The sequence below is a fragment of the Aulonocara sp. 'chitande type north' Nkhata Bay genome, linkage group LG20 (assembly GCF_057382095.1).
Source record: "Aulonocara sp. 'chitande type north' Nkhata Bay isolate Kocher_YH1m ecotype deep benthic linkage group LG20, A_spYH_male_GT1.1, whole genome shotgun sequence".
Lineage (NCBI taxonomy): Eukaryota > Metazoa > Chordata > Actinopteri > Cichliformes > Cichlidae > Aulonocara > Aulonocara sp. 'chitande type north' Nkhata Bay.
Window position 1 is genome coordinate 15,876,425 of NC_141363.1, and position 14,370 is coordinate 15,890,794.

General features: G+C 40.3%; 1 protein-coding gene across 1 annotated transcript in view; it reads right to left on the reverse strand.

Moving 5' to 3' along the window:
* Positions 1–14,370, reverse strand: part of klhdc8b (kelch domain containing 8B) — a 272,810-nt gene that overhangs the window by 93,885 nt on the left and 164,555 nt on the right. The window contains exon 3 of the mRNA XM_086276790.1: positions 8,535–8,699. Within this exon, the coding sequence (XP_086132916.1) occupies positions 8,535–8,699 (165 nt within the window). The remainder of the gene's footprint in view (positions 1–8,534; positions 8,700–14,370) is intronic.

The window sequence follows — 14,370 nt, forward strand, 5'->3', positions numbered from 1 at the left end:
GAAAATCTCTGGCTCTCACAGACCTGTAATGTCTTCTGTAAGAAGCTTTTCTGTCCCCCACTCGTTACCTGTATGAATGGCACCTGTTTGAACTCATCATCTGTATAAAAGACACCTGTCCACAGCCTCAAACAGTCAGACTCCAAACTCCGCCATGGCCAAGACCAAAGAGCTTTCGAAGGACACCAGGAAAAGTATTGTAGACCTGCACCAGACTGGGAAGAGTGAATCTACAATAGGCAAGCAGCTTGGTGTGAAAAAATCAACTGTGGGAGCAATCATCAGAAAATGGAAGACATACAAGACCACTGATAATCTCCCTCGATCTGGGGCTCCACGCAAGATCTCATCCCGTGGGGTCAAAATGATCATGAGAACGGTGAGCAAAGATCCCAGAACCACATGGGGGGGACCTGGTGAATGACCTGCAGAGAGAGCTGGGACCAAAGTAACAAAGGTCACCATCAGTAACACACTACAACGGCAGGGAATCAAATCCCGCAGTGCCAGACGTGTTCCGCTGCTGAAGCCAGTGCATGTCCAGGCCCGTCTGAAGTTTGCCAGAGAGCACATGGATGATACAGCAGAGGATTGGGAGAATGTCATGTGGTCAGATGAAACCAAAGTAGAACTTTTTGGTATAAACTCAACTCGTCGTGTTTGGAGGAAGAAGAATACTGAGTTGCATCCCAAGAACACCATACCTACTGTGAAGCATGGGGGTGGAAACATCATGCTATGGGGCTGTTTTTCTGCCAAGGGGACAGGACGACTGATCCGTGTTAAGGACAGAATGAATGGGGCCATGTATCGTGAGATTTTGAGCCAAAACCTCCTTCCATCAGTGAGAACTTTGAAGATGAAACGAGGCTGGGTCTTCCAACATGACAATGATCCAAAACACACCGCCCGGGCAACAAAGAAGTGGCTCCGTAAGAAGCATTCGAAAGTCCTGGAGTGGCCTAGCCAGTCTCCAGACCTCAACCCCATAGAAAATCTGTGGCGGGAGTTGAAAGTCCGTGTTGCTCGGCAACAGCCCCAAAACATCACTGCTCTCGAGAAGATCTGCATGGAGGAATGGGCCAAAATACCAGCTACTGTGTGTGCAAACCTGGTAAAGACCTATAGTAAACGTTTGACCTCTGTTATTGCCAACAAAGGTTATGTTACAAAGTATTGAGTTGTATTTTTGTTATTGACCAAATACTTATTTTCCACCCTGATTTACGAATAAATTCTTTACAAATCCTACCATGTGGATTCATGGATATTTTTTTTCACATTCTGTCTCTCACAGTTGAAGTGTACCTCTGGTGCAAATTACTGACCTCTGTCATCATTTTAGGTGGGGGAACTTGCACAATCGGTGGCTGACTAAATACTATTTTGCCCCACTGTAACAGACAGAAATCTGGACAATAAAAAAAAACAAAAAACAAAAGAATCCATTAGTCTTTAGCCCGTTGCTTCATGAGCCTCCATAGCTAAAGGTAGAAGCCAGCGCTAAGGTACAATCATATAGCGGGAGACCCATGCATAATCAGCCTTACTGTATTATTAATATTTTAATTTGTTCCATTTTCTTACTAGGTTCTTTTAACGAAGATGAATTACGGTTAATTGATTTTCTGAATAGCTCTTTTTTTATTAGCAACTAATTGTTATGACTGACAGATGCTGAGAATGAAGGAGCTTTGCAGACCACCATTTGGGATCGGTATGTAAGAGCATCAAAGGACTGTTTCATGAACTGTGTGGTTCACTGTTGTCTGTTTCAACAGCTGACAAGCTCCAAACACAATTTATCTATGTATTATTTGTAGCTAGTTAGTGAGAAAATACTAATCCTGCTAATCATTAATAATCATTTTGTGAGCATCCACAACAGTCCTAGGGAGTGAAAGACCAATATCAGTAATACAAATACCAATCAATACCACATCTCCAACCAGTCACTACTGTACAGGTTAAAATTACAGTCTGTCACCAGTGGAAGACAACAAGCATCCATACTTTGGCTCTACATTTGTACAGAGACAGGAAAAAGTGAAATTACATCCATTAAAATATGTTAATGTAGCAACAGTAAACTCCACCAACCTAATTAAACATTAGCTACCACTGAATCTGTGTCTGGGCTTTGTAACCATTTTAACATCAGAGCATTTTAAATTGGCATAATTAACATAGCAATTATTAAAAAAAAAGACTAAAGCATCCAAAACTAAAAAACTATTGCAAGCACCAAAACCTGCAGTGTATCAAATGGCCTCCTAAGGTGATATTAGTAGCGCATTCAGCATCACTGCTCACCAAGCTAGCCAGTATTGGCATAAGCTAAATTTCTCCAGGTATACTTTGTTGGTGAAATATGATCGCACGTGATTTCAAATCCTAACCTTCAGACTTCTATATGATATTAAGATAAGATAAGATAGAACTTTATTAATCCCTCGGGTGGGTTCCTCTGGGAAATTCGATTTCCAAAAAAGCACAGCACCGACAGAAGTTACAGAGTTATACACACACACATATATATAAATACAGAGACAATATAAATAAAATATACGAAGGGGATAAATAGAATAAATAGGAATAAAAAATAAAAATACAAGTGAATTGCACATTTCAAGAGAATAAATACACAGAGAATAAATGAATAGGTTGGGTCTCAGGTGGGTATCTGAAAAACATTAGCATGTTAGCACTGTAGATGTGCAGTAAAGTCGCAGTAAACATTTGGGTAAGGGTAACATAAAAATAACATAGTGGCAGAGGTGTGCTCCCTGGCTCAACTGCAGGGGAGGAGTGGTGCAGTGAGCTCAAGGGGGCAGTGCCGGGGAGGCAGGTGAGAACACAGCTGGCGGTGTTTGGACTGATGAGTCTTTTTTCCCCTTTTTAGTGAGGCAGGAGACGAGAGACGGGGTTGTTGGAAAAGCTGAGACCAGCGCTGACCAGACTGTGGGTTGTTGCATAAAGAACCCTAAATAAACGAGACATCTCTGAGCATAAACAATGTGTGTGTGGAGTGCATTCTACAAATGTGAATTATAGAGCCTTCCTTATTTTTTTAATATAACCAATACTATCGGTGTAGCAATATTAGCTATTTGCTGATCAAAACTGTCATGTCAATTGTCAACAAATTTAAAATTTAAAAGAAGTAAGGAGGAGACAGGAGATCCACCTTTAGCGCATAAATGACTAAATAAATACCTACACATTGTAAATCTTAAGGAAAACTGTTTGTTTCATGTGTTAAAAATAATTTACATAGACATTCATTAGAGCAAATATACTAATATACATTTTTCAGTTGTAGCTATTATTAACTAAAACATCTTGTTTAACTTTATTTTATGAGTAAGTTAGCTACTGCTGTGCCAGATTGCTGTTGTCCTCTTTCATATTGTTTGCTCTTTATTCATGTCCATTCTGTGTTCCACATTGGCTGATAAGGAATATATATTACATTGTGGTTCAGTAACAAATGGTTGAAATGGTATATGTATGTTGCTGTAAGCATTTCTCACTTTTGCCTCCAGCAGAAGCCAACACTTGGATGTCTCCCGAGCTGCCAATAAAAAAAGAATAAGCAGGAAAACTGCCGTGTAATGGTGTGCATTCTGAGATTTGTGATGTTTGTTGTTACAGTAATTCATCAGCTATCCAAGATTCTTACTGGGGGTGAAAGTACAGACTGCTGGCTGGTTAAACACCATTTATGATTTACTTGTTGGCCTGATGCAGTAAATTCAGTGGTAAAAATGAAGATGTTTGTTTTTGTCATGATTTAGATTCTTTATCATTATTTGCTGTTGATGAAGTGTGGTGCAGTATTCATCCAGTGCTGTGTGTGTTTTTACACTAGTGTATTTGTTTCACTGAATAATCTTTTTCGTCATCCTTCACTTTGCTGACAACTGTTTTTCAGCTGCACGTGTGCTGATTGCTAACCACGACGCTGCTGCAAAATCCTTGATGTGTACTGTGAACACACGTAGGCAGGTAGGCACACGAATTTCAAAGCGCTGGGAAGCCTCGTGAGTTACGTCATTTGCCAGCAAGGCCACTGTTGACTGGGAACACAGGGAATTTAAATGAAAAGAGGTTCAAGCACCCGCTGAAGAGAACAACCCCCTCAAGTGCAGCAGCAGCTGTAGAAGCAGCATGAATGTGCAAGGTACGGTAAAGCTTTAACGCAATCCCAGCGAGAAGACATTACAGTCACAGAGAGAGAGAGAGAGACAGCTTAAAAAAACGGCATAAATTATTTATATTCTCTTCGTATATTACAAATTAGTCTGTGTCTAATGTGATATAATATGATTAAACTCCCATCTGTGCACAGACCACGTGGCTGCACTTTAGACTAGTCATCGCTCTCTGTCCCATGCACTTCCCGGCATCATTAGCTGCAGCCACACCAACATGAATGAGTTTACTCTTCTACTTAAAACTTAAAGATTTTCTTTGTTTGTTTTTGGATTTTTTTTGTTTATTTGTTTTTGTGGCTATTTTTACTATACCATGTGATTTTGTTGAAACTTAGGAGTTGGTTTTAAAGAAGAAGCCAATCTTTCCTCTTCTCCACTAAAGCAGCTGATATGCAAACATTTGTTGTCCAGGACACCAAGCAGAGGTGGAAAGTAGATGAAGTACACATATTTTGTTACTATAATTATTTAGAAGTGTCATATTTAATTGATATCTGTACTTCTGAATTTATTTTACATTATTTGCCATTTGTTTTTACTCACTACATTTTAACACAAAATCTCTACTTTCTGCTCCTCACAATTTTAAAACGGGAACGTTTCAATAAACTTTAAGACATGTGGTGGGAGTTATTATTTCCTGTCATAATATGCCTGCAAACATCAAACTGATTTTAAGTTAAATGAAGCAAACAATAACATACAAAAGACATCATTTATAGGACAATCTTCACAGGATAAAGTTAGCCTGATTCATTTGAGATAGTATTGAAGAGCATAAAGTGACTGCATTTTTTTTAACACGTTATTTCAAATGCTGTATTTCTTACTGCTCAACAAATATCTGCAAACACGCAAACACTGTGCAGTTTGACATACGATGCCTGCTGCATAAAAGTACAAAAGTATTGTTGTGTGTTGGACCGGTGGCCGTGGTGTTCAGTGTTAGGTTACATCATAGGTAGCAGACACTGAATTACATTTAAGGTGCTATGCCATTTCTTATAATAATAATAATAATAATGGATTGGATTTATATAGCGCTTTTCTAGGCACCCAAAGCGCTTTACAATACCACTATTCATTCACTCTCACATTCATACACTGGTGGAGGCAAGCTACAGTTGTAGCCACAGCTGCCCTGGGGCAGACTGACAGAAGCGAGGCTGCCATATCGTGCCATCGGCCCCTCTGGCCAACACCAGTAGGCAAGTAGGGTAAAGTGTCTTGCCCAAGGACACAACGACCAGGACAGAGAGCCCAGGGATCGAACCGGCGACCTTCCGGTTACAGATGCAATCCCCAACCCCCTGAGCCATGATGCAGTGCTAAAAGAGTGCAGGATGCGCCTGCACATCTGTTGTTTTTACGTGAATATAGAATTCGGTTTGCAGCCACATTGCCCAAATGTCGGCTTGTTTACCTGATGATGAAAGGGAGGTCACTTTGTGGCAGACAGCAATCATTTGTCAGGGTGATGGATGTTGTTGTTTGACCTGTGATAAACTGATTTCTTCACCATATATATATCAGTGTTACACTGAGTCATCAGATAAATGAACACCATCTGAACTCCACCTGCTTTGACCTCGTCTCTCTCTGTTTTCTCACACTTTATAACTCATGTGTGGGAGAGCTCATTACGAGGCAAACGGATATTCCCCAATTAATCTTTTAAAACACAGGAAACACTGATACAAGAAACACAGTGTTTCTTGTATCAGAACACTTTTGCATTGTTGTATTAATTTCACTTTTATTTGTTTTTCCATCAAGTCAAGCAAGATTAAAACTTATTAACTGACAAACTTCTACCTACCAACAGAACGTCAGTCCAATATTTATGCTCCATATACCTGAGATATAAGGGAAGCATCAGCTCAGCTTAAGGTACAAAAAGACCTTTAGGTGACTATTTAGGTCATTTACCCCCCTGATATGACCAATACCAGCAGTAGACATCAACTACCAACAATAAAGATCACTCTTATCCAGATATGTGACAAAACTGTTAGATTTAGGCACAGTCATTTGGTTTGGATTAAGAAATTGCTTCTTTGTTGCCAATAATAACAACATTACAGTAATATGCAGTATACCATAGCATAGGCTTAGGTTAATTTGTGGAAAAGTAATTATTAAGTAATAATTAAAAAGACTGGTTTGAAACAAAGGTCTCCATGTTACAGTGACCCATTAATCAACCCTCTTACAGCACAAGAGGACATGTGAATCTTTTGGGGGCATTTGACAGATGACTGCTGTGTCTCAAAACTCACAGAGTTCATTTGGAAATGAAATGTAAACACATTTTAAACACTAAAATTTTAAGTGTTGAAATAACCTCCAATTACTTTAAACAAAAAAATATTGATGGGTTACAAAGTCATTTCTAAGGTTTAGGGCGCTCGAGTAAATGACAGAGAAAGCCTTTATCCTTTAACTGGAAAACTTGAAACACTGGTGAAACTTCCCAGGAGTGGTCGGTCTGCCAAAATTACTCCAAGGATGCATCAGTGACTCATCCAGGAGGTCAGATAAGAACCCAGAACAACATTTAGATATATGTTGGCCGCACTTGTGTCAGCTAAGCTCAAAGTTCATGATTCAACAATAATTAAGAAACTGCACAAAAATGACATCCCTGTGGGAGGTCCAAGGGAAAAACCAATGAAAAAGACTAATTTCACATTCACTAAAAATCCATTGTAATGATGGGAACATGCTTTGTATTCATATCAAGAACTCCCTGAGTAAAGGTGGTTATCCCACCTGGACATTTGTTGTCTGGGAAGCTGGGAAGGCACCTAAAGAGAGCTCCAGGCAATCCAGAAGAGACAACTGCTGCCTAAGCACAAACCCTTAGTGATCCCTTATGTGTCAGGAGCATGGGAAAAGAGCTGAGATGCATTTTCTCTAAACACTCTGTGGCTTTCAAAACCTAAAACATGCTGCGCCAAAAATTGTCCACCCCAAGTATTCGGTCTCACGGCACAAACAGAGTAATGTAGTGTATGCTGTTAGGTGCCAGGAGGTTGCCATGCAACAACCTCTGGCTTTGCAGATGGCACAACACAGAATAGCCACCTTGTCAGACCAGGTCTCTGCAGTCTATTTACACCTACAGGCCAGTGGACACTCTTTCATTGATGAGGATGTGCACATCCAGGACAGGGAGGAACGCTGGTTTGAGCACAGAGTCAAAGAGACCATTTATGTGAAAAGCGAAAGACCATCTCTGAATCGAGGAGGGGGCCTAAGGCTACATCTTTCACCATCTTAAAATACTGTGATTGCAACCATTCCTCAACTATCTGTGAACGGTACTCATGGCCATTGATGATTGGTCTTTGATCATTGGTTGTTGATCGATGGTCATGCCATTTTGCATATTAATGATCAAGAAACAAACCTCCCAGCCCATTGTTTGGCACTGGTGCCAGTTTCAGTCCTTATGCAAATGTTCTGTTTAAAAGATTGGGGAAACCTGCAGTGAGCGGAGACTGAAGAAGTCACTTGGATGAGTGACGAAATGAACATACAGGCCTAGTATATTAAAATATGAATTTAATAAGAGGTACGTGAAATGATTAACTGTCAATATCAACTAGTGGTATTAAAATATGGATTAAACCTGAAGGTAGAATTTTGGCAAAACAGCAGGTTCAGACATCAGTCTTTGCTGAACCTGCACCTGTTCGCCTGTTCACCTGTTTTATTAGACCTGACATGGTCAGAGCTGCGTTCCCTGCTTACTCAATGTCACAGCTTTCCTTATTAATGTGTTTTTCATACTTCTTCTTTTCTACATCATGCATGATAGGCAGGGTGGTTTGCAAGAGGAAATTCATCTGTTACAAAGTTAAAGTACAGAAGCTTATTTAGTTGATAATGCTAGCTGTGTTTCTGATCTGAGCGTGGTAAAAGCAGACCAGCAGCAGTTTGTCCACAATGTGCATGTGCAAAGCACCAGAAAAATAACTGCTGGCCTCTTGCCCAGCTTCTGTCATTGTAAACAGGAGATAGACACACTCTCACAGACAGACAACTATACTTTGAGACTGATGTAAGAACAGCTTTCAGTAGAAATACCAAATGGTAACACAAGATGGCAGTGATCTAAAGGTTGGGTGCACATATTAAATGACAGTTAAGGAGCTTTAAGACAACGCTGTCTGAGACTAAAAGGAGAGAGATCAGCCTAATGGAGCACCACTGGCAGGAAGTCATGTATTTCTCTACAGCTTTAAGGTAAATGTCAGTATATGCTAACACGCACATGCTAGCAGTATAACATCTGCATGATGTATTTCCTACCCATCACGTAGATTTTGGTTCCTCTTACGAAGGGCGTGGCTCCATACCGCGGTGTGGGCATAGATGTCATTGGGTGCCATTGGTCCTTCTCTGCATCATACACCCTAACCAGGGCCTGTGGTGTTGTGTCTGCACCCATGCCCCCCAGCGCATACACTTTTCCATCTGCAGAGAGAAAAGAGAAAAAAAAGAGCTTATTAAGAGCTTTTTAAAGGATCTCATTACACTCTACTCTTAGTTCAACAGTGTTCAACTGTGGTCAGTATATTTGTTCTCAGCCTTGTTAAGCTAATGTGCAGTGAACTGAGGAAAAAACACTGCCAACACCTCTCCGAAGGGCCAAGAGCTGCACTCTTTCATCTCGCCATTTCTGCTCTACCTGTCATGATGGCTATCCGTCTCATCCGTCTACAGTTATCCAAACAATCTGCAATATCTATATCAAAAAACTGCCACACGAACAACTTTTTTCCACAAGGACACACACAAACACTCCTAAATGCTGCAGTGTCATTACAGAAAGGCAAGGGGGAAAGAGAGGGGAAGTGCTGAGCCAGCAAAGAAGGTGCTCCTGGTGATATACTGCAGGAGAAGGGGAAGAAAGGAAGAGGGAAGAGAAAAGAGAACAAAACGTAACAGAACAGAACTGATGAGAGATGGAGATTAACAGCCCATTAGTGCTCTAAGAAGTCGTGACAACTTAAATGTGGAGAAAGAGAGGGGGACAAGACTAGAGGGAACAGAGCAACTCAGTGAGCCAAGCAGATGGTGAACCAAGGAAGCTGTGACTTAAACTGTGAAGAATAGAGCAATAATAAATCTGTCACTCAGAATGCTATCCTCACACAGTTCAACACTTAGGACTGACTAAATCCTATTTTACTATTGTACATGGAACAAGTGGTGCAGCAAGAACACTGTCATTGTGCATATCATGTGGCAAGACTGGAGCAAATATATACATATATATAAATATATATATGTATATATATATTTCACTCTGACGTTGCAGGGCGTCGTATTGAAAAAAATTAAATGAGTGTTTTACTGCTTTCTCCATACCATTTATTATTAAATATTACTTTGAGCTTGGGTCCTTACAATGAAGGTCAAGGACAAATGCTTCCCCAACCTGGGTACCAATGTCCCTGAAGGTGTAGTATATTGTTGTAAAGTTTGAAGACCATTCATAAAAATATGACATTTTTACTTCTTTTTTTTTTTTACTTTTTTAAAATCACTGAAAAATAATAGTAAAGGCAAAAATACATTAAATAAAATAAATGCACACTCACTTGTTTAGGTAAACCTGCAAATATCTAATCAGCCAATTACATGTCACCAACCCCCAGGGCACACAGAACTCAACTTGAACTACAAGCATGTAAAAATGGTCAAGATGACCTTATGAAGTTGAAAAACAGAGCAGATAAATGGGAAAGAATAGTAATTTTTTTGACTTTGAGCATTAGAAGATCATACAGGGTGCAGTTCCTGTCAGCTAAGAACAGGAAACTTTATCTGCTATGCACACATGCTCACCAAAATTGGACAATAGAACATTGAGAAAACTTTGCCTGGTTTAATGAGTCTGCAACATTTGTGTTAGTGTAAGAATGTGTTGCGAAAAACATGAAAGCATGGATACATCCTGCTTTTTATCAGCAGTTCAGGCTGGTGGTGGTGTAATGTTGTGGGGAATAGTACCTTAGTACCAATTAAGTCTCATAAAGTAAAGCCACAGGCTACCTGTGTATTGTTACTGACCATGTCTCTTTATGACCATAGTGTACCCATCTTTAGATTGTTGTTTCCAACAGGATTTTGAGTCATGTCACAAGGCACAGATCATCTCAAACTGGTTTCTTAAACATGAAAATGAGTTCCCTATGCTGACCAACAGATGATCAAACAGTCACCAGATCTCAATCCAACAAAGCACCTTTGTGATGTAGCAGAACAGGAGATTGGCATCGTGGATGTGCAACTGATGAATCTGCAACAATTGTTTGATGCTATCATGTCAATATGGACCAAAATCTCTGAAGTTTACTTCCAGCACCTTGTTGAATCTATCCCATGAAGATACAAGACCAAGACATTCCCCAGCAGATCTAATCTCTCCAGCAAGTCCTGGGTCCGACTGAGGCCTGCCTAGGCATGCGTTTGGGCCGGTGCTTAGTGGGGTTGATGGCAGTCAGAGGTGAAGGTTCTGGCCATCTGATCGATGGCTACCAAATAGACTTTTTGTAGTCTCCATTGCATTCCATAAATATAACTTGATACATAATTAATATACTAATAATAATTATAATTTTGGCATGACTTGAATTTTTCTTGTTGAGTATAGCATAAGCAACACAAGACAGTGGCATGTTAGCATGGACCTGACCCATGATAATAATCTTTAGTTGTCTTAAGGAAACTGTTGACTTTTATACACAAATAAACAAAAAACAAGAAGGAAAAAGGGGGGAAAAAACAAAATGAGAGACATATGTGGAAAAAAATTAGCTTTTATGCTGGGCCCATTATTCAGATGGGGATAATGCTCTTCTACTGCCTGGTTGTTTGGTACGCATGGTCCACAACTGAGAACAAGAAGTCTGTGCAGAGGGTAAATTAACACAGCCAAAAAAATCCCTGGCTGCCCTCTGCCACCCCTGGAGACCATCGCCAGATCCTCCTGTCTCAGGAAAACGAGGGCCATCACAGGTGACCCCTTGCACCCCGCCCACCACCTGTTACCTGCTGCCCTCTGGTCGGCACCTCAGGTCAATAGGGTCCCACACCTCCAGCCTCACAAACAGCTTCTTCCCCTGGGCCATTCGCACTGTCAACAAACACTATCCCCACACCCCACCCGTGCCTACCTCTCCAATCTGTGCCATGGTCTGAGTAACCCTCATCACTCAGGCCACTCTGAGCACTTTGCTCTCCATTGTGTGCCTTTCTATTGTTTTGTACACATTCCTCTAGACTTCCTCTAGTTATTTATTCCTGATGTGTTTACTTTTTATTTTTTTACTCCTGCACAGTTCGTGTGGAGTACTCTTAATTTTGTTGTACATGTACAATGACAAAAAAGAGCTATTCTATTCTGTTCTATTCTATGCTATCCTATATACCTACTTCAGCCCTATAAGCACTTAAAAACTTAGAAAGTATTGCTTTGTTCCAATCAATGAAGAAGACAGGTTAATGAAAATGGCACTAGAAGAACTTCAGACCTGTCACTCTGTCAGTATTCACAACATGAGATGCAATCTCCACACTGTCAAAACATAAAGGTTCACCAAGTGAAGGCTAGCAAAGACAAGGAAACGATGAAGTGAATAACAATCTCCAGGAAATGAAGGCTCCTGTGTTTAAGTTTGTGTGCATGTGAGTGCATGTGCTGGATCCTGAATCCCCTTTCTTTTTCTACTAAGTGCTGACACCTCACAGTCTACAATGACAGACAGATGCACACTTCAGAGTGAACAATGTGAAATCATAACCAGTCTTGAAACCATAACTAGTGTTGGTTTCCCTTTGTGAGGGTGCACCTGTGCCTGCGTGTGTGATCACGGCAAAATTCAGTGCTGTTATCAGAAAGACTGGAACATTAGCTAACTGCATGCAGAAAACAAATGTATATTAGATTTTAAGGTGAACTGTGGCCTCAATGACGACTTTCTAAATCCTAAATTGATATTCTATAAAACAGAAAAGAAAAACAAAGAAAAAGAATATTGACAGGATGCTGAATTTCTGATCATTTCTGTGTGCGAGTGCCAAAGGTAAAACAGAAAAGATAACACAGGGAGAAATAACAATCAGGCAGGTGTATGTGTTAGTGTCTGTAAGGGAGCAAAGAATTTTACATGCAGGATGTGTGTAAAGTAATTCAACAGTGCACAAAGAAAATACCTGTCAAACATTCTGTCTGGCCAAATTACTTTCACTTGAGCTTTAACACTTTGCCGCAGCAGCATGATAAGACTTTCCTAGTACAATGAAATCAGAACCTACTTTCCCTGAGATTAAATGTAGGGAAAATCATTAAACATGCACGGAGGAGAGCCTGGATTTGTAATAATTCCCTTTAAACATGCTCTCTGGGGATGGTTTGGTTTTATCAGACAATAAATCAAAGATGCTGTATGCTGCCAGGATTTCACAGCAAATACACCAAATGGGAAAAGACAAAAGATGAAGCCACACTTGAACTATTTTGTATAAATTAGTAGTACTCTGCATTACCTACATTTGAAGTCTTGATTTATCAGGGTAAAAACCCAATGGACTAATGCACTAGGCCCTAATCCAACAATACAAAGTTACGACCAACTGATTCAGTAATTTAACCTATATTGTATCCATTTTAAAGGTGGTATAACGGATAAATCACAGTTCAAAAGAAATCACTAGTGTGGAAAATTCAAATTGGATGAATTAAGTGGCAAGACTAAAAGTCAACACTGAGACAAAAAGCTCAATGCTCTGCACTACACGGAAGCAATGTGTGTTTCCACAGGAACTTTCCCCCAAGGAACGAAAACCTTTTGAGGAACGTTCTCCCTGTGTTTTTAACTAGAAGATCCTGCACCCAAATTAAGAGAGAGGAGTTGTACTTTCAGAAAAAAAATGAATGTGGGGCTTACACGCTCACTGATGGTACAAGTCTACTAGCAGTTTTGATAGGACTGTTCAACGCATCCTTTTTTAAACCTGCAGTCAAACACATGTCACATATGGCAGACAATTTAAATGGAGAATCCCAAGATATTTTACAGATCTAGAACTAAAGTAAGAACTTTGATTCTGCTGTGGAAACCAAAATCACAGTGCACTGGTACAAAAGATGACTACGCACACGACTGTATATAACTCCAAACCAAATGCATTAAAATAAATCTGATCTCTTCACCTGATTTCTGAAGCCAGTGTTCAATAAACTGTACTTAGTTGTTCATAGAACTACATACTAGGGCTGGGCGATATGACCCAAAATTCATATCTCGATATTTTTTAGCTGGATGGCGATATAAGATATATATCTCGATATTTTTTTTTTAAAGCCATAAGTTAAGAACAAAAAGAGAGTTCTTAGTCACACTGTGTCCCAGATGTCACACGGGCACTTTTATTTACATACAGCGTAGATGTACATGAAGAAATTACTCAAAAATTAATTATCAGCATTTATTAAATAATCATGGTCCATAAATAAAAGAAAACAACGTTGTTTTTGTGCATAACAAAAAGCTCACAATTGTGCAGTCAAAATGTAAACTAATAGACGCTGAGCTTAATAACAAAGAGACAGATTTCACAGCTGCACCATGTCTCTGAACAGGTGCCATTTGTGGTCCTTATACACACACAGTACGTATCACTCCGCAAGGCTCCTCCTCGGTAGCCGTAATCCTCCGACAATCCATCAAGCGGTGCAGCTCCGTAGCTTAGCAAAGTTATATTAAAACATTTGACAGATTGCTGAGCGCTGTGTACCACATAAAATCGGTTCGCGGTCAGTAAGCACAACCAGAATTCATACATAAGGTGCACTGTCGATTTTTGAGAAAATGAAAGGATTTTAGGCCGTGCAGCCCCTCCGGGCTGCATGTCGTTAGCGCGGTTAGCTCGTTAGTGCGGTTAGCTCGCTAACACGTTGACGCCGCCCAGCCCCACGCACGGTAACTCGCTAACGGAGATTTTCCGCTTTCATCTTGTCATTGCCTGCAGGTGAAGCTATGGGGGAGGCGGAGTTGTGTTCAGTGAAGGAGAGGCGAGGCCGAGTAACGTTGCGTAGAGACAAAAGTGGACGAAAGAGAGGCAAACCTGCGGCTCC